This window comes from Triturus cristatus, chromosome 10 (assembly GCF_964204655.1).
Source record: "Triturus cristatus chromosome 10, aTriCri1.1, whole genome shotgun sequence".
In the NCBI taxonomy this organism is placed as follows: Eukaryota; Metazoa; Chordata; class Amphibia; order Caudata; family Salamandridae; genus Triturus; species Triturus cristatus.
In genome coordinates this window covers 65,136,538-65,155,788 of record NC_140593.1, presented here as the reverse complement: position 1 = coordinate 65,155,788, position 19,251 = coordinate 65,136,538, and the positions used below count along the sequence as shown (strand labels likewise).

The following is a 19,251-nucleotide window of genomic DNA, read 5'->3' as shown; positions in this document are numbered from 1 at the left end:
GTCCTCCGGTACCAGCACACATGTGAAGGTTGGGCCAGCAATGAGGTACACCGGCGCAGGCAGTGTCCCACTGGGCATAGGCACCCCCCTGTCCTCCGGTACCAGCAGACATGTGAAGGTTGGGCCAGCAATGAGGTACACCGGCGCAGACAGGGTCCCACTGGGCATAGCCACCCCCCTGTCCTCCGGTACCAGCAGACATGTGAAGGTTGGGGCCAGCAATGAGGTACACCGGCGCAGACAGGGTCCCACTGGGCATAGGCACCCCCCTGTCCTCCGGTACCAGCACACATGTGAAGGATGGGCCAGCAATGAGGTACACCAGCGCAGACAGGGTCCCACTGGGCATGCGCATCCCCCGTCCTCTAGTAACAGCTCACATGTGAAGGTTGGGCCAGCAATGAGGTACACCGGCGCAGGCAGGGTCCCACTGGGCATAGGCACCCCCCTGTCCACCGGTACCAGCAGACATGTGAAGGTTGGGGCCAGCAATGAGGTACACCGGCGCAGGCAGGGTCCCACTGGGCATAGGCACCCCCCTGTCCTCCGGTACCAGCACACGTGAAGGATGGGCCAGCAATGAGGTACACCGGCGCAGGCAGGGTCCCTCTGGGCATAGGCACCCCCCTGTCCTCCGGTACCAGCACACATGTGAAGGATGGGCCAGCAATGAGGTACACCGGTGCAGACAGGGTGCCACTGGGCATACGCACCCACCTCCTGGTACCAGCACACATGTGAAGGTTGGGCCAGCAATGAGGTACACCGGCGCAGGCAGTGTCCCACTGGGCATGCGCATCCCCCGTCCTCTAGTAACAGCACACATGTGAAGGTTGGGCCAGCAATAGAACGTAGAGTGCCTACTCCATCCAGGCCATCAGACAGACTGGTAGTCCGGTACAAGCCCCCACCCACCCCCCCCTTGTCATTTTTATTATTTTTCAAGAGATGCGTGCCCAGCAGGTTTGGTCGCCAGGGTAGCCGTTGTGGTCAGTGTGTGCGCCCATTTGGTTCTCTGAACTTAAGTGTTTTATCTAGTTCTTGAAATCGAGGTTTTAGTTTGCCAGAATCTTCTGTCCCGTCCAATGTCTGGATTACGTTTTCTCAAATGATGTCCATCACCGGGCAGGGTGAGAACAAGGTCTTTCCAATGAAGGCTTGGAGTGAAGGTTCTTCATGGAGGTCTGTACCTTCTACCCGGCAAGCTGCGGCCGGAGGTCCCCAGAGATGTCTAGATCCTTCAGAAATCATTTTGAAATACTGCCTCTGCCGAGCAGGCCATTGTCAACCTTTTTTGCCACGACTAAAGGGAATGATTGACATATCTGCATACCAAGGTTTGAAAGCTTTACATCATTACAGAACCCTCTTCCATCTGTGTGGAGTGCCTCCGTGTGTGTAATGCACAGAGGCCATAGACGCAGTGCCCCTGGCACCAACAGTACATGGTATGGCATGTCTGCATACCAAGGTTTGAAAGCTTTGCATCATTACAGAACCCTCTTCCATCTGTGTGGAGTGCCTCCATGTGTTTAATGCACAGAGGCCATAGACGCAGTGCCCCTAGCACCAACAGTACATGGTATGCCATGTCTACTTGGCATGTCTGCATACCAAGGTTTGAAAGCTTTGCATCATTACAGAACCCTCTTCCATCTGTGTGGAGTGCCTCTGTGTGTGTAATGCACAGAGGCCATAGACGCAGTGCCCCTGGCACCAACAGTAGATGGTATGTCATGTCTACTTGGCATGTCTGCATACCAAGGTTTGAAAGCTTTACATCATTACAGAACCCTCTTTCATCTGTGTGGAGTGCCTCCGTGTGTGTAATGCACAGAGGCCATAGACGCAGTGCCCCTGGCACCAACAGTACATGGTATGCCATGTCTACTTGGCATGTCTGCATACCAAGGTTTGAAAGCTTTGCATCATTACAGAACCCTCTTCCATCTGTGTGGAGTGCCTCTGTGTGTGTAATGCACAGAGGCCATAGACGCAGTGCCCCTGGCACCAACAGTACATGGTATGCCATGTCTACTTGGCATGTCTGCATACCAAGGTTTGAAAGCTTTGCATCATTACAGAACCCTCTTCCATCTGTGTGGAATGCCTCCGTGTGTGCAATGCACAGAGGCCAAAGACGCAGTGCCCCTGGCACCAACAGTACATGGTATGCCATGTCTGCATACCAAGGTTTGAAAGCTTTGCATCATTACAGAACCCTCTTCCATCTGTGTGGAGTGCCTCCGTGTGTGCAATGCACAGAGGCCATAGAAGCAGCGCCCCTGGCACCAACAGTACATGGTATGGCAGGTCTACTTGGCATGTCTGCATACCAAGGTTTGAAAGCTTTGCATCATTACAGAACCCTCTTCCATCTGTGTGCAATGCACAGAGGCCATAGACGCAGTGCCCCTGGCACCAACAGTACATGGTATGGCATGTCTACTTGGCATGTCTGCATACCAAGGTTTGAAAGATTTACATCATTACAGAACCCTCTTCCATCTGTGTGGAGTGCCTCCGTGTGTGCAATGCACAGAGGCCATAGACGCAGCGCCCCTGGCACCAACAGTACATGGTATGGCATGTCTACTTGGCATGTCTGCATACCAAGGTTTGAAAGCTTTACATCATTACAGAACCCTCTTCCACCTCGAGTTTAACTTTCTGCTTAGTGTTTGTCAGTTTGATTGCATTAGCCAAATAGTGCATAAAAATCACCCCTCCCTAATATCCATCTCTCCTACACCCCTCGTCAAGGTTCTCAGGGAGCTCTATACGTTCTTCATTCTATAGCCCACCTCGTGAGGTCATCTAACCGTCAATGAAAGATGTATTTAGCGGTTTCAGGGAAGCTCTTCCTCGTCTCTTGGGAAGATTTGAGGCGCCACCCTTGGCAAGATTACCAGTAGTCATCTTCTCAGGGCAACTGGCGCGGTTGCCACATGGAATGTAAACCGTGCTCCCTCAGTGTGGTGTGTCTGTTCATTGTCTATTTTCTAATCTCTGCTCTCTATCATACACTCCTACAGAACCACCTCGTACATCGGAGTCTTCGCTTGAAATTATCCACACGTATTACTGCGTGCTAACAGTAGCATAATTATATGTCTGACATTTAAAGCGTTCAAAGACTCTTTCCAAAGGTTAGTGCTTATATTCTACCTTGGGACACAACACTCTACTCTCTTCACACCGGATGTGGTGGTGGGGACAATCCATTTTCCAATCCAATTACCTTACTGGTCACATCACTACCCCTTTTTTTCGTTCTCTTATCGTTTATATCCCTAACTAATTCACGTTTTCTTCCCTCTTTCTCTTCTCTCCCATTCCCTTCACTCAAAAAATCCTCATACCTTGTCTATTTTTCAAAATGGAACTGATAATAACGGACTGAACCAGATTGCTAATGTGCAAATCGACACACTGTTGTTACTTTGTACAAACTAAGATCTTGACATTCTTCTTACAGCCCTGAGGAAGTCACTATACGTGACGAAACACGTGTCGGCTGTCATCCTTCTTTATCAAGATTCAGAAAATTGAAGTCTCCCTGTCATTCAATAACTAGGGAGTTCTGATTTTTTACTCATGAATGTGTTTTTCCTTTTTGTGAAACTTATGTATTAAATTGCTTTCTGATATATACTTTTGTGAGGACCTATTCTGTTCCGTAGTCAGTTACTTTCATTATTACTGTGTCCTTCTCTCTTTTTGGCTATTAACCAACAAGAACAATATATGACTTTAGAGTGCCGGGATTGACTTATGTACAAAATCATTACAGAACCCTCTTCCATCTGTGTGGAGTGCCTCCATGTGTGCAATGCACAGAGGCCATAGACGCAGCGCCCCTGGCACCAACAGTACATGGTATGGCATGTCTACTTGGCATGTCTGCATACCAAGGTTTGAAAGCTTTACATCATTACAGAACCCTCTTCCACCTCGAGTTTAACTTTCTGCTTACAGTGTTTGTCAGTTTGATTGCATTAGCCAAATAGTGCATAAAAATCACCCCTCCCTAATATCCATCTCTCCTACACCCCTCGTCAAGGTTCTCAGGGAGCTCTATACGTTCTTCATTCTATAGCCCACCTCGTGAGGTCATCTAACCGTCAATGAAAGATGTATTTAGCGGTTTCAGGGAAGCTCTTCCTCGTCTCTTGGGAAGATTTGAGGCGCCACCCTTGGCAAGATTACCAGTAGTCATCTTCTCAGGGCAACTGGCGCGGTTGCCACATGGAATGTAAACCGTGCTCCCTCAGTGTGGTGTGCCACCGTGTGTGTAATGCACAGAAGCCACTGCTGCAGAGCCCCTGGCACCAAGACCGAAATATTACAAAGTCTCCCCAACAGTACATGATTTATCACTCGAATATCAACTTTAAATTGTTTTTGGAAATTCAGCCATTTTTGTCCAAGCCTCCGTTTGAGTTCTGAAAATGCACACGTTTTGTCTCGAATGCACACGTTTTGTCTCGAATGCACACTTTTCAATGTAGTTGGAGAAGCCTGCATTAGATCATGGACTCCATTTTCTACTCCTAACTCATGCCAGAGCCTAGAACACCATTCCCGCTCTGCTAGGGAATAAATGCGCCTGCGGCTTTCTAGAAATGTTCGTTTTTCTGCAAGTAAAGGCCTCTGTGCCATCTTTAGTTCCCATTCTCTCCGGACCATCCCAAGAGCGCTCAAAGCTGGTTTCGTGTATCCCATCGTCTGGAGTTTAAACTTGAGGAGTTCATTGGTAATGAAACCTTTAAAGCCGCCAACAAACCTCTTTTATGGCTATTATTTTCAGCTTATCACCTTTGTGCTAAGGGGTGCCATGCGGTCTAGCTTCTTGAAGGGCATTTTTGCTCTCTGCTTTATCAATAAGCAGTAAGACATGTGATCAAAGGATCAATAACAGAGCCAGATCTTTCCCCAGAAAGGAGGCTTTTTGTGATTTGGTGAAAATCCATTGAGCCGGATGAGACAATCAAGCTCAAAAAGGTATAGATATCTAACAGCACTGTACTAGGGGGGGGGGGGGGGGGGGTGTAACAATGGCAAGCGACGCCTTCTGATTGGATGGACCCGCGGGACTGGTACCGGTCCGTTGGGACCCAGCGCTTTGATTGGCTGGTTGCAATAGGAGGGGCCATTTTAGGGCACAAGAACTCTGTTCCTGTGTCCTAAACACAAAATAGAACAACATATAAGGGAGCAGGGTGGGTGTGCCCTGCCTCTCTGCCCCTGTGAGGGTGAGAGGGGGAGGTTCTTAGAGGTTCAAAGTGCAAAAACATGTCATTTTTCCTCCAGTGGATGCTCTGCGTCCGAAGGAAGCCGCGACAGACCATCCACGTTCACATTCTTTGCGTCCGGCTCATCATTGATGTTAAGAGCAGTCTTGAAGCCTGAATATCCACTTGGCAGTTCGGGGTGTCTGTTCACATGCACCTGATGCTGAAAACAAACCCTCTGACGGCTGGTGAGCTGTACAAAGCGCCGCAAACATTGGCACTAAAATGGTGTATGCCCCACCAACTCCTTCCCTATGATGGAACACGTGCTCTTGGCTGCCCTCAGTGTACATGATGCGACTGCCACTACCCCGCCAACCATCGTGGGCCTCCATAAAGACTGCACCCAAACCGTATGTACTGACATGGGTTAGAACAATCGACTGGTTCTGTGGGTCAAATGGCTTCAGTAAATCTGCATCTGCAATGCATTTCTTTATTTCCCTCCAATTTGAAGTGTTGATAGGCCACCCAAGCATTGAATTGTGTGAGGTTTAGAGCTAGGCCCAGCCTCCGCCCTTCCGTATGAGAAAAATAGTGCTGACAAAGCCCTGGGATGCTGGAGAGCGGGAACCACCGCTTCTTTTCTGACCAGTTCTTGGAGTTCGGAGTCTATGAAACTACTTTGTCTGGGGAAAGAGAGAGGGGAAACGGTACTTGTTGGGGAGTCCCATAGAATTCCAGTTTGTATCCCTCCACTGTCTTCAAAACCCATGCATCGTGTGTGATCACTTCCTAATTGTGGCAAAAATGCCTGCTGAGCATGGTATGATTGATACCTGAATAGGAGGGTTCCGAGGGTTGTTACCTCCATTTGAACCGCCCACGGCCCCCATGAGCTCCGGAGGGGTAGAAGGTACCCGAGCCAGAGAATGAACCGGTTCCTCTTCCTTTGTAGGTGCAACCTCGGTCAGAGGCCTGGTGGAAACTTCGGCCTGGGGCACGACCCTTGACGCGCCCTGGCAAAAAGGCAGCTGTAAACCGGGCCTTATCCAGCGCAGAGAAAGTGGGTTGATTCGAGCAGAGCTTCTCTTGCTGCCTGTGGAGGGAGCCACGTGCCAGTGCCCCCCGTCGGGCGTAGGGGTAAGAGGAATGCAAATCAGTCGGGGGCCGGAGACGTGCCCCCGAGGTGATAGGACCACGCTGTCACGTGCATGCACGTGCTCTCCATAGGGGGAGGACTACGCCTCACGCCCTGGAGGAGGCACGAAGAGACCGCGCTCTCGAAGTAAACTTATAAGGCAAAGCAAGAACAGAGCAAAGCAACACGCACCAAAGACCTAAGCAACTGGCGCATAATGCGCAAAGGCAGAAACAGGGACTTCATTGCATCTATAAAGCAGCTCTCACTGATCTGGTGCTGTGCAGCAGCAAAGAAAGAGGATGGACTGCCTGCTGTCCAGGTATTATAGGGGCTTGTGGGTCCTGATTGGTGGAGCCGTACAGATGAATGAGCAATGGCTCATGGGATGTGTAGTTTGTTTTTTCTGTTGAATGTGATTGGCTGCTGTGTTTTTATTAGTAAAGAAAGAGGAGCATAATCCGAAGCCTGTGCCCCTGACATCGAATATATCGCTTTACTTGGCCTTGCGGTGGATTGGCTGGAGTCAGTGCTGTGTTCAGTGATCCGTTGCTGTTATTTCTTTAGTTGTTCTCATCGCCGATTGGCGGAAGTGCTGTGTGCTCCTTCCCTCGCTGTTGCATTCATTATGCGCCTCGCATGTTCATTTTATGTATGGGTTCATAATTGCTGTTTATTGAAAGGAAGTTTTGTGGCGCGGGTTCCTGCACCAGGTATTTGACTTCTCCATGTTTTCTCCCCAGGATAATGAAAAGAGGACCCCCTTGCATGCGGCTGCCCACCTGGGGGACGCCGAAATCATTGAACTCCTCATTTTGTCTGGTAGGTTTCAACTTTATTTGTTAAAATATTGTTTGCTGCCTCACCTGTCTCAGAAATGATTCTCTATATTGTGATGGTTAAAAATGTACCAGCGAAAGGTCAAGGATGGCGCTAGCAAGGCCTCCTAGGTCTTCGGGAGGCGGTGAGCAGGACTTCATGATCACGTCTGTGCCATATTATTCAGCCATCGCGAACGACCACAAAGGACAGCATTCCGAGCGACTCCGCAGGGTGGACTCCAAGCAGTCCTGGGTGTCTGCGCAGCTCACAAGCCAGCACTTGGAAGGAACTTCTGTTTTAATGTCTAGAGATGTGCATCATCGGATAACTCTAAATTTACAATTTGAAGAGGCAAAAACGACTAATCACAAGTTTGTTGCAGGCCTAGTTTGAGAACCGTCCAGAGGATGGAAGCACAGGGGAATAAGAGTGTGGTTGTCCTTGTTGGTTTGTACATAGAGCGGTGACCTCCCAGTACTTGTAAAGGTATCTGCAAGCCGTCCAGAGGATGGAAGCACAGGGGAATAAGAGTGTGGTTGTCCTTGTTGGTTTGTACATAGAGCGGTGTCCTCCCAGTACTTGTAAAGGTATCTGCAAGCCGTCCAGAGGATGGAAGCACAGGGGAATAAGAGTGTGGTTGTCCTTGTTGGTTTGTACATAGAGCGGTGACCTCCCAGTACTTGTAAAGGTATCTGCAAGTCGTCCAGAGGATGGAAGCACGGGGGAATAAGAGTGTGGTTGTCCTTGTTGGTTTGTGCACAGAGCGGTGTCCTCCCAGTGCTTGTAAAGGTATCTGCAAGTCGTCCAGAAGATGGAAGCACAGGGGAATAAGAGCGTGGTTTGTGCATAGAGCGGTGTCCTCCCAGTGCTTGTAAAGGTATCTGCAAGCCGTCCAGAGGATGGAAGCACAGGGGAATAAGTGTGGTTGTCCTGTTGGTTTGTGCACAGAGCGGTGTCCTCCCAGTGCTTGTAAAGGTATCTGCAAGCCGTCCAGAGGATGGAAGCACGGGGGAATAAGAGTGTGGTTGTCCTTGTTGGTTTGTGCATAGAGCGGTGTCCTCCCAGTGCTTGTAAAGGTATCTGCAAGTCGTCCAGAGGATAGAAGCACAGGGGAATAAGTGCGGTTGTCCTTGTTGGTTTGTGCATAGAGCGGTGTCCTCCCAGTGCTTGTAAAGGTATCTGCATGCCGTCCAGAGGATGGAAGCACAGGGGAATAAGAGTGTGGTTGTCCTTTTGGTTTGTGCACAGAGCGGTGTCCTCCCAGTGCTTGTAAAGGTATCTGCAAGCCGTCCAGAGGATGGAAGCACAGGGGAATAAGAGTGTGGTTGTCCTGTTGGTTTGTGCACAGAGCGGTGTCCTCCCAGTGCTTGTAAAGGTTCTGCAAGCCGTCCAGAGGATGGAAGCACAGGGGAATAAGTGTGGTTGTCCTGTTGGTTTGTGTACAGAGCGGTGTCCTCCCAGTGCTTGTAACGGTATCTGCAAGCCGTCCAGAGGATGGAAGCACAGGGGAATAAGAGCGTGGTTGTGCACAGAGCGGTGTCCTCCCAGTGCTTGTAAAGGTATCTGCAAGTCGTCCAGAGGATGGAAGCACAGGGGAATGAGTGTGGTTGTCCTGTTGGTTTGTGCACAGAGCGGTGTCCTCCCAGTGCTTGTAAAGGTATCTGCAAGTCGTCCAGAGGATGGAAGCACAGGGGAATAAGAGCGTGGTTGTGCACAGAGCGGTGTCCTCCCAGTGCTTGTAAAGGTATCTGCAAGTCGTCCAGAGGATGGAAGCACGGGGGAATAAGAGTGTGGTTGTCCTTGTTGGTTTGTGCACAGAGCGGTGTCCTCCCAGTGCTTGTAAAGGTATCTGCAAGCCGTCCAGAGGATGGAAGCACAGGGGAATAAGAGCGTGGTTGTGCACAGAGCGGTGTCCTCCCAGTGCTTGTAAAGGTTCTGCAAGCCGTCCAGAGGATGGAAGCACAGGGGAATAAGTGTGGTTGTCCTGTTGGTTTGTGCACAGAGCGGTGTCCTCCCAGTGCTTGTAACGGTATCTGCAAGCCATCCAGAGGATGGAAGCACAGGGGAATAAGAGCGTGGTTGTGCACAGAGCGGTGTCCTCCCAGTGCTTGTAAAGGTATCTGCAAGTCGTCCAGAGGATGGAAGCACGGGGGAATAAGAGTGTGGTTGTCCTTGTTGGTTTGTGCACAGAGCGGTGTCCTCCCAGTGCTTGTAAAGGTATCTGCAAGCCGTCCAGAGGATGGAAGCACAGGGGAATAAGAGCGTGGTTGTGCACAGAGCGGTGTCCTTCCAGTGCTTGTAAAGGTATCTGCAAGTCGTCCAGAGGATGGAAGCACGGGGGAATAAGAGTGTGGTTGTCCTTGTTGGTTTGTGCACAGAGCGGTGTCCTCCCAGTGCTTGTAAAGGTATCTGCAAGCCGTCCAGAGGATGGAAGCACAGGGGAATAAGTGTGGTTGTCCTGTTGGTTTGTGCACAGAGCGGTGACCTCCCAGTACTTGTAAAGGTATCTGCAAGCCGTCCAGAGGATGGAAGCACGGGGGAATAAGAGTGTGGTTGTCCTTGTTGGTTTGTGCACAGAGCGGTGACCTCCCAGTACTTGTAAAGGTATCTGCAAGCCGTCCAGAGGATGTAAGCACAGGGGAATAAGAGCGTGGTTGTGCACAGAGCGGTGTCCTCCCAGTGCTTGTAAAGGTATCTGCAAGCCGTCCAGAGGATGGAAGCACAGGGGAATAAGAGTGTGGTTGTGCTTGTTGGTTTGTGCACAGAGCGGTGTCCTCCCAGTGCTTGTAACGGTATCTGCAAGCCGTCCAGAGGATGGAAGCACAGGGGAATAAGTGTGGCTGTCCTTGTTGGTTTGTGCACAGAGCGGTGTCCTCCCAGTGCTTGTAACGGTATCTGCAAGCCGTCCAGAGGATGGAAGCACGGGGGAATAAGTGTGGCTGTCCTTGTTGGTTTGTGCATAGAGCGGTGTCCTCCCAGTGCTTGTAAAGGTATCTGCAAGTCGTCCAGAGGATGGAAGCACAGGGGAAGAAGTGTGGTTGTCCTGTTGGTTTGTGTACAGAGCGGTGTCCTCCCAGTGCTTGTAACGGTATCTGCAAGCCGTCCAGAGGATGGAAGCACAGGGGAATAAGAGCGTGGTTGTGCACAGAGCGGTGTCCTCCCAGTGCTTGTAAAGGTATCTGCAAGTCGTCCAGAGGATGGAAGCACAGGGGAATGAGTGTGGTTGTCCTGTTGGTTTGTGCACAGAGCGGTGTCCTCCCAGTGCTTGTAAAGGTATCTGCAAGTCGTCCAGAGGATGGAAGCACAGGGGAATAAGAGCGTGGTTGTGCACAGAGCGGTGTCCTCCCAGTGCTTGTAAAGGTATCTGCAAGTCGTCCAGAGGATGGAAGCACGGGGGAATAAGAGTGTGGTTGTCCTTGTTGGTTTGTGCACAGAGCGGTGTCCTCCCAGTGCTTGTAAAGGTATCTGCAAGCCGTCCAGAGGATGGAAGCACAGGGGAATAAGAGCGTGGTTGTGCACAGAGCGGTGTCCTCCCAGTGCTTGTAAAGGTTCTGCAAGCCGTCCAGAGGATGGAAGCACAGGGGAATAAGTGTGGTTGTCCTGTTGGTTTGTGCACAGAGCGGTGTCCTCCCAGTGCTTGTAACGGTATCTGCAAGCCATCCAGAGGATGGAAGCACAGGGGAATAAGAGCGTGGTTGTGCACAGAGCGGTGTCCTCCCAGTGCTTGTAAAGGTATCTGCAAGTCGTCCAGAGGATGGAAGCACGGGGGAATAAGAGTGTGGTTGTCCTTGTTGGTTTGTGCACAGAGCGGTGTCCTCCCAGTGCTTGTAAAGGTATCTGCAAGCCGTCCAGAGGATGGAAGCACAGGGGAATAAGAGCGTGGTTGTGCACAGAGCGGTGTCCTTCCAGTGCTTGTAAAGGTATCTGCAAGTCGTCCAGAGGATGGAAGCACGGGGGAATAAGAGTGTGGTTGTCCTTGTTGGTTTGTGCACAGAGCGGTGTCCTCCCAGTGCTTGTAAAGGTATCTGCAAGCCGTCCAGAGGATGGAAGCACAGGGGAATAAGTGTGGTTGTCCTGTTGGTTTGTGCACAGAGCGGTGACCTCCCAGTACTTGTAAAGGTATCTGCAAGCCGTCCAGAGGATGGAAGCACGGGGGAATAAGAGTGTGGTTGTCCTTGTTGGTTTGTGCACAGAGCGGTGACCTCCCAGTACTTGTAAAGGTATCTGCAAGCCGTCCAGAGGATGTAAGCACAGGGGAATAAGAGCGTGGTTGTGCACAGAGCGGTGTCCTCCCAGTGCTTGTAAAGGTATCTGCAAGCCGTCCAGAGGATGGAAGCACAGGGGAATAAGAGTGTGGTTGTGCTTGTTGGTTTGTGCACAGAGCGGTGTCCTCCCAGTGCTTGTAACGGTATCTGCAAGCCGTCCAGAGGATGGAAGCACAGGGGAATAAGTGTGGCTGTCCTTGTTGGTTTGTGCACAGAGCGGTGTCCTCCCAGTGCTTGTAACGGTATCTGCAAGCCGTCCAGAGGATGGAAGCACGGGGGAATAAGTGTGGCTGTCCTTGTTGGTTTGTGCATAGAGCGGTGTCCTCCCAGTGCTTGTAAAGGTATCTGCAAGTCGTCCAGAGGATGGAAGCACAGGGGAATAAGTGTGGTTGTCCTGTTGGTTTGTGCATAGAGCGGTGTCCTCCCAGTGCTTGTAAAGGTATCTGCAAGTCGTCCAGAGGATGGAAGCACAGGGGAATAAGTGTGGTTGTCCTGTTGGTTTGTGCACAGAGCGGTGTCCTCCCAGTGCTTGTAAAGGTATCTGCAACCCGTCCAGAGGATGGAAGCACGGGGGAATAAGAGTGTGGTTGTCCTGTTGGTTTGTGCATAGAGCGGTGTCCTCCCAGTGCTTGTAAAGGTTCTGCAAGCCGTCCAGAGGATGGAAGCACAGGGGAATAAGTGTGGTTGTCCTGTTGGTTTGTGCACAGAGCGGTGTCCTCCCAGTGCTTGTAAAGGTATCTGCAAGCCGTCCAGAGGATGGAAGCACAGGGGAATAAGAGTGTGGTTGTCCTGTTGGTTTGTGCACAGAGCTATGTCCTCCCAGTGCTTGTAAAGGTTCTGCAAGCCGTCCAGAGGATGGAAGCACAGGGGAATAAGTGTGGTTGTCCTGTTGGTTTGTGCACAGAGCGGTGTCCTCCCAGTGCTTGTAAAGGTATCTGCAAGTCGTCCAGAGGATGGAAGCACAGGGGAATAAGTGTGGTTGTCCTGTTGGTTTGTGCACAGAGCGGTGTCCTCCCAGTGCTTGTAAAGGTATCTGCAAGTCGTCCAGAGGATGGAAGCACAGGGGAATAAGAGTGTGGTTGTGCACAGAGCGGTGTCCTCCCAGTGCTTGTAAAGGTATCTGCAAGTCACTTGAATGGGGCCTTGGTGAACGCCTGTGAGGGCTCGAGCGCTCCCATACTGGGGATTCTATTCTTCACACTAGTCAGGCCGCACGTTTAAGTAGAACTGGACATTGACGTGTATTTGGCAAAGCTTCATCTGCTTTTCATTGTGGCAAGCGATCGTTGGAAGACTGATGGAAATCTGCAGCAGTTTCAGAGTGTGCGGAGCCTAGGATGAGCAGCTGCTTGCTGTGCTGAGATGGAAGGCGTCTTTGCCATTCCTGATTCTTTATTGGGTTTTACCCCCTCTGCAGCCTCCACCCTCCCAACAGTGGTACAATACATCCCTAAGGGATGGACGCCACTCTGTCTCCCCTCAGTGGTATGCTGTATCACTAATGGATGTGGTAGCCCCAATTCAGACCCTCCACAGTGGGACTCTGTATCCCTAATGGATGGTAGCCACACGTCAAACCCTTTGCGGATGCATGGTAGCCCTGGGGCAGACCCTCCACAGTGGTACTCTGTATCCCTAATGGATGGTAGCCCCACGTCAGACCCTCCACAGTGGTAGTACTATGCATCACTAATGGATGGTAGGTCCACGCCAGACCCTCCACAGTGGTACTATGTATCCCTAATGGAGGGTTGCTCTACTTCAGACCCTCCACAGTGGTAGTATGCATCACTAATGGATGGTAGCTCCACGCCAGACCCTCCACTGTGGTACTATGTATCACTAATGGAGGGTTGCTCTACTTCAGACCCTCCACAGTGGTACTATGCATCACTAATGGATGGTAGCCCCACGTCAGACCCTCCACAGTGATACTATGCATCACTAATGGATGGTAGCCCCACGTCAGACCCTCCACAGTGGTACTATTCATCACTAATGGATGGTAGCTCCACGTCAGACCCTCCACAGTGGTACTATGTTTCTGTAGTAGGGGATCTCTGTGTATAGTCCTAATCTATGAATAGTCCCGCCCATGTGCGGGGACCCCGGAGCAATCAAAATATCTCTTAAGCTGTCCTGCATTTGCAAACCTGCAAAGACACTTAAGAGACAGACAAAAATAATACAGCCTAATAACACGGCTGCACTGGCCAGCACTTCCTCTGAAGTGAACACAAAAGCCAAAATAAAGTTTAAATGTCATTTTTATTCACATCTGACATGTTCCTTTATTGTATCACACTCCCTTCACCAAAATCCCTTTAAACAATAGAGAGGAAGGGGTGGACAGACAAGCCCTATAGGCTGTCATTATGTGTCTGCTAAAGGGATACCGTGCCTTTAAGAAACTCTCCAGAGACCCCCGGTATCCCAGGATGCACAGCCCAAGCAAGTTACTTTCAGTTCTTTTTTCCGGCTCCTGCTAGCAGGACCCTGGAGCTGGAGCTCTACCCTTTTGGGTGGTTTATTTGATTAAAATTGGATTTTTTGGATAAATAGTGTTTTCATTCGACGTCTAGAGCCTTTGTCTACTACTGCCTGCAATCTGGAGCAGTTTTGGCCCACTCTTAGCATGGCTTTGTTCGATAAATGCCCTGAGTGTGGGAGGAAAAAGGCAAAGACGGACCCACATGATGTTTGTATCCTCTGCTTGTCGTCCTCACATGTCCCAGCTACATGTGCCATCTGTAAAACCTTTTCAAAAAGGACCCTGAGGGACAGGGAGAAGATTCGCCTTCAGGGACAGGAGCAGCAGAGGACCGGTGGGACTTCGGGGCATGGAGGGTCTCATTCCCCCTCCTCCGCCCATGCTTCAGCCTCTGGAGGGACCTCCGGGCAGAGCAGGGAGCAGAAACGGCGCCTACCGGCTGGTAGGTCGCGTTCAGCATCGAAGGCGACGACGGCGAGAGAGAAGGCACCGGTATGTTCACCGTCGATCCAGGGCTCTGGGTCGCGGCAGCCTCGGCGTTCGACGTCGAGAGAGGGGCCGGCGAGACCCGGGACCGGGTCGCCGTCGCAGGTGTCGCGGTCGACGTCGACACCCCATCGACGTTGTACCGAGCCCCATGGCAGACTTCACTCGCCACCTTCGCCTTCGACCCATGGCTCGACGCTGACTGAGTCGACGCCGAGACCCCGGCGCCCGCCGTCCAGGCGGAGAAGATCGCCGTCGAGGCACAGGTCGCCGTCGAGGCACAGGAAGTCGACGTCGAGGCGCCACAGGTCGCCGTCGAAGCACCGGCAGTCGACGTCGAGGAGGCATGGTTCGACGTCGAGGAGGCATGGTTCGACGTCGAGGAGGCATGGTTCGACGTCGAGGAGGCATGGTTCGACGTCGAGGAGGCATGGTTCGACGTCGAGGAGGCATGGTTCGACGTCGAGGAGGCATGGTTCGACGTCGAGAGGGCGCTCGACCGGCAAAGAGACGCCGGACGAGGTCGACGTACAGTTAAACGTCAAGGACATCGGGGAACACGTCCTCAGTGATTACGATCTCCAGTCGGGGATCGGGGAGACTAGGACGTTCCCCGTCGTTTGCTTCAACACGGGACAGGCCCGCCAAGAAGAGAAGGGTGGCCGAGAGCCCGGACAGTGCTGGTGCGGGCTCTCCTGCAAGGAGTGATGGGGCTTTGGAACATCTGTCCCCGCTGTGCCCTCAGCAGCCGCCGCTGCCTCCTGCGCCTGCTCTTCCGCCGGCTTCTCTACCGGCGCCGGTTCTTCCTCCTCCTCCTCCTCCCCCTCCTCCGCTCCCTCTGCCCGCGCCTCAGCGGCCTGCATCTCCACCGCAGCCACTGCCTCTGCCCCCGAGGGCTCCCCACAGGCAGAGATCTCGCTCTCGTCCTCGCAGGTGATCACGGAGTAGGCGCAGATCGTCCACTCGCTCTGGACATGGACGACGGAGATATCGGTCCCGTTCCAGAGGCTCGAGGGGCACGGACTCTTCTGGGGCTGGACGGTTTTCTCCCTCACTGTCGGAGACGCCTCCTACCCGCGTCTCGCCAGTGGATGACATTGCCACTTTCCAGGAGGTGCTGATGAGGGGGGCGGCGAAGTTGGGAATATCAGTAACAACCCCTATTCCCACCACCTCTGTGATCTTTGAGACTTTGCATAAGGCTCATCTGTCGCGCCCCCTCCTCCCATTGGTTCCGGGGTTGGAGGAACCTGCAATGGAGGTGTTCTTGACGCCGGCCGTGGTGAAACCGGCGCCCTCGAGACTGCTGAAAAAGTACAGGGCCCCGGACTCGGACCCGGCGTTCCTCAGGGTGGATCCTCCCCCGGACTCTGTCATTGTGTCGGCGGCTCGTAAACAACACTCTACGACACCTTCGTCCACGGCTCCTCCGGATAAGGAGAGTCGCAAGATGAACTCCTTGGAGGAGGATGTGCTCCACGTCTGCCACTACGATGAAGGCCGCTAGCGCCTCCGCTCTGTTGGGTCGCTATGACAGGTCTCTTTGGGACTCCCTGCAACAGTTCGCTGCCTCCCTGCCTAGAGAGAAGAGGGAGGACTTTCAGGAGGTGCTGAACGAGGGCATGATGGTCTCTAACCAGATCATCAGTGCGGCGGGGGATATATCGTTGCTGGCGGCCCATGGGTACTGCCACGGCATACACATGAGGAGGCATTCCTGGCTGCGGCTGACACCGCTCAAGCCTGAAGCGCAGCAGAAGATCGCCAATTTGCCGTTCTCCGGCACGACGCTGTTCGGGTCTCATGCGGATGACTAGATGGCCCGCATGAAGGCCGAGGCGGAAACCCTGAAGGCAGTGGGGCTGGAGAGGCCCAGGGAGCAGAGGAGGTCCTTCCACTCCTCTGGCAGGCGCTATTCCAAGCAAAGGGGTCAAGGGCGTCAGTCAGGTCACCAACTACAGCCCCAGCAACAACAACAACAGTTCCTGTCAGAAGCGCCAGAGGGGCAGAGGACAGCATCAGTCCTCGTCGGGGAACAAAGGCCCGGCCGGGTCGAAGCCCTGAAAAGTTACTTCCCCCTCATCCGTTACCCGCTCCGGTGGGGGGAAGTATTCAACACTACCTGGCAGAGTGGAGGACAATAACTCAGGACAAGTGGGTGCTGAATATTGTTTGCAATGGATACAGTCTTCGTTTCACCAGCCCGCCTCCACAGATTCCACCAGTGCGCTCTCCCTACATGGTGCGGGAGCTCCAGCGGGAGGCGGACGTTCTGTTGGAAAAGAAGGCCATAGAAGCTGTTCCTTTGAGGCAAAAAGGAAAAGGTCTTTACTCCAGGTTCTTTCTCGTCAGAAAAAAGGACAAAAACGAGTTCAGGCCTATTCTGGATCTGCGTCAAGCAAACAAGTGGATCCGCAGAGAGAAGTTCTGTATGTTGTCCCTGCATCAGATTTACCCTCAGTTGCATCGAGGAGACTGGCTGTGCGCCATAGATCTGCAGGACGCTTACTTCCATGTGCCGATCGCACTAAAGCATCGCAAGTTCCTGAGGTTTCTGATAGGAAACAACCATTACCAGTATACAGTACTCCCGTTTGGTCTGAAGTCTGCCCCACGGACGTTCTCCAAGTGCATGGCAGTGGTGGCGGCACACTTGCGGAAGAGCAAGGTGTTTGTGTATCCATACCTGGACGACTGGCTGATCAAAGCCTCCACGTACCGGGAAGCCCAGTGTCACTTCAACAGGACAGCTGCCTTGCTGCATTGCCTGGGACTGCACATCAACTTGTCGAAGTCAGTGCCGATCCCTGTGCAGTGTCTCCAGTACTTGGGGGCCTCAGTCAATACCTTGAACGCAAGCGTGTGTCCTTCGGAGGAGAGACGCTTATCGATCCGTGGGAAGGCCCTGCACCTCCTCTCAGCCCCCTCTCCTACAGTGAGGACGGTGTCTTCCTTGCTGGGGTCGATGGCTTCATGCATCTTTCTCACCCCAAATGCACGTCTGCATATGAGGCCGCTGCAGGAATGTCTGGAGGATCGATGGGACCAGAGGCGGAGGCGTTGGGAGGACAAGATTCATCTGTCCCAACACGCTCTCCAATCTCTGAAATGGTGGTGCTCCTCAGAGAATGTTTGCAAGGGGACTCCTTTCCACAAGGATATTCCGGTCCAGACCATAGTGACCGATGCGTCTCTCCAGGGCTGGGGAGCGCATTCGGGCCCTCTTCAGATTCAGGGGATATGGTCGCAGACGGAGATGACTTACCACATCAACTTTTTGGAACTCAGAGCAGTACACTTGGCCCTGAAGGCGTTCCATCCCTCCTTCACGTCGACCTCCCTGCTTGTTCAGACTGACAATACTACTACCATGTACTACCTCAACAAGCAGGGGGGCTCCCGGTCACGCACACTGTCTCGGGAGGCACAGACGATCTGGAATTGGCTGGTGGCCAGGAACCTGACGATCACGGCAACCCATCTGCCGGGAGTGCAGAATGCCCAAGCCGATGCACTCAGCAGGCTCGTTCAAGAAAATCACGAGTGGGTGCTAAACGACGATGTGCTAAGAGACTTCTTCGCAGAGTGGGGCACTCCGGATATCGATCTGTTCGCCACGGCAGAAAACAGCAAATGCCGCGACTTCGCGTCCAGGTACTACCAACCAGGGACACTGGGGAATGCCCTATGGATCAGCTGGTCCAACAGCTTTCTCTACGCCTTTCCACCCATTCCCCTGATTCCGGCGGTGCTGATCAAGCTGTCGCAATCCAGAGCCAGGATGATCCCGATTGCTCCGGAGTGGCCGAGGCAATGGTGGTTCACCGACCTTCTTCACCGGTCTGTGCTGCCACACCGGCGCCTGCCGTGTCGGCCGGACCTTCTCACGAAGTTCGGGGGACAGATGGTCCACCCCAATCTCTCGTCCTTGAGTTTGGCAGCATGGCTCCTGAGCTAGTACAGTATGGACACTTGAACCTGCCTCAGGACTGTATGGATATCTTGAAAGAGGCGAAGAGACCGTCTACGAGGACTTCTTACGCCTATAAGTGGAAGAGATTCTGCTTATGGTGCCAGGCAAAGGACATTGACCCTACATCCTGTAAAGAAGAGGTTATTTTGCCTTATCTGCTGCAGTTAGCTCAATCTGGGCTTAATTTTCAGTCTATTAAAGTTCATCTCGCAGCTTTGACTGCGTATAGAAAGGGCCCTTCCCAAACCTCATTTTTTCAAATCCCTGGGATTAAAGATTTTTTGGAGGGTTTGCGTAAGGTGTTTCCCCCTGTTAGACGACCTTCTCCACCATGGGAATTGAACGTGGTGTTGTCCAGATTGATGAGGGAGCCTTTTGAGCCTATTCATAAGGCTTCTTTGCAGCATTTGTCCTGGAAGGCTGCCTTCCTTGTGGCCATTACATCGGCCAGGAGGGTAAGTGAGATTCAGGCTCTGTGTTGTCAAGAGCCGTATACTGTATTCCATGCGTCTAAAGTAGTGATGCGTACTCATCCTAAGTTTTTGCCTAAGGTGATATCTGATTTCCATGTAAATCAAATGATAACTTTGCCTACATTTTTTCAGCATCCCTCCTCTCCGGCGGAGAGGTCTCTGCATTCCCTAGATGTGCGTAGGGTGTTGAAATTCTATCTAGATAAGACAAAAGACATCCCCAGGTCGGATCAACTGTTTGTAAATTATGGTTCAGTAAGAACAGGTCTAGCTACCTCAAAACAGTCCATCTCTAGATGGATTGTGTCCTGTATTCAGCTTTGTTATCAGAAAGCTAATAAGACGTTAGGGGGTAAGCCTACAGCG

General features: G+C 52.2%; 1 protein-coding gene across 4 annotated transcripts in view; it reads left to right on the top strand.

The window, feature by feature from the left end:
* Positions 1-19,251, top strand: part of ANKRD28 (ankyrin repeat domain 28) — a 783,346-nt gene that overhangs the window by 320,741 nt on the left and 443,354 nt on the right. For all 4 annotated transcript variants that reach the window (XM_085630427.1, XM_085630426.1, XM_085630428.1 and 1 more), the window contains exon 3: positions 7,119-7,197. In XM_085630427.1, coding sequence (XP_085486553.1) covers positions 7,119-7,197 — 79 coding nt within the window. The remainder of the gene's footprint in view (positions 1-7,118; positions 7,198-19,251) is intronic.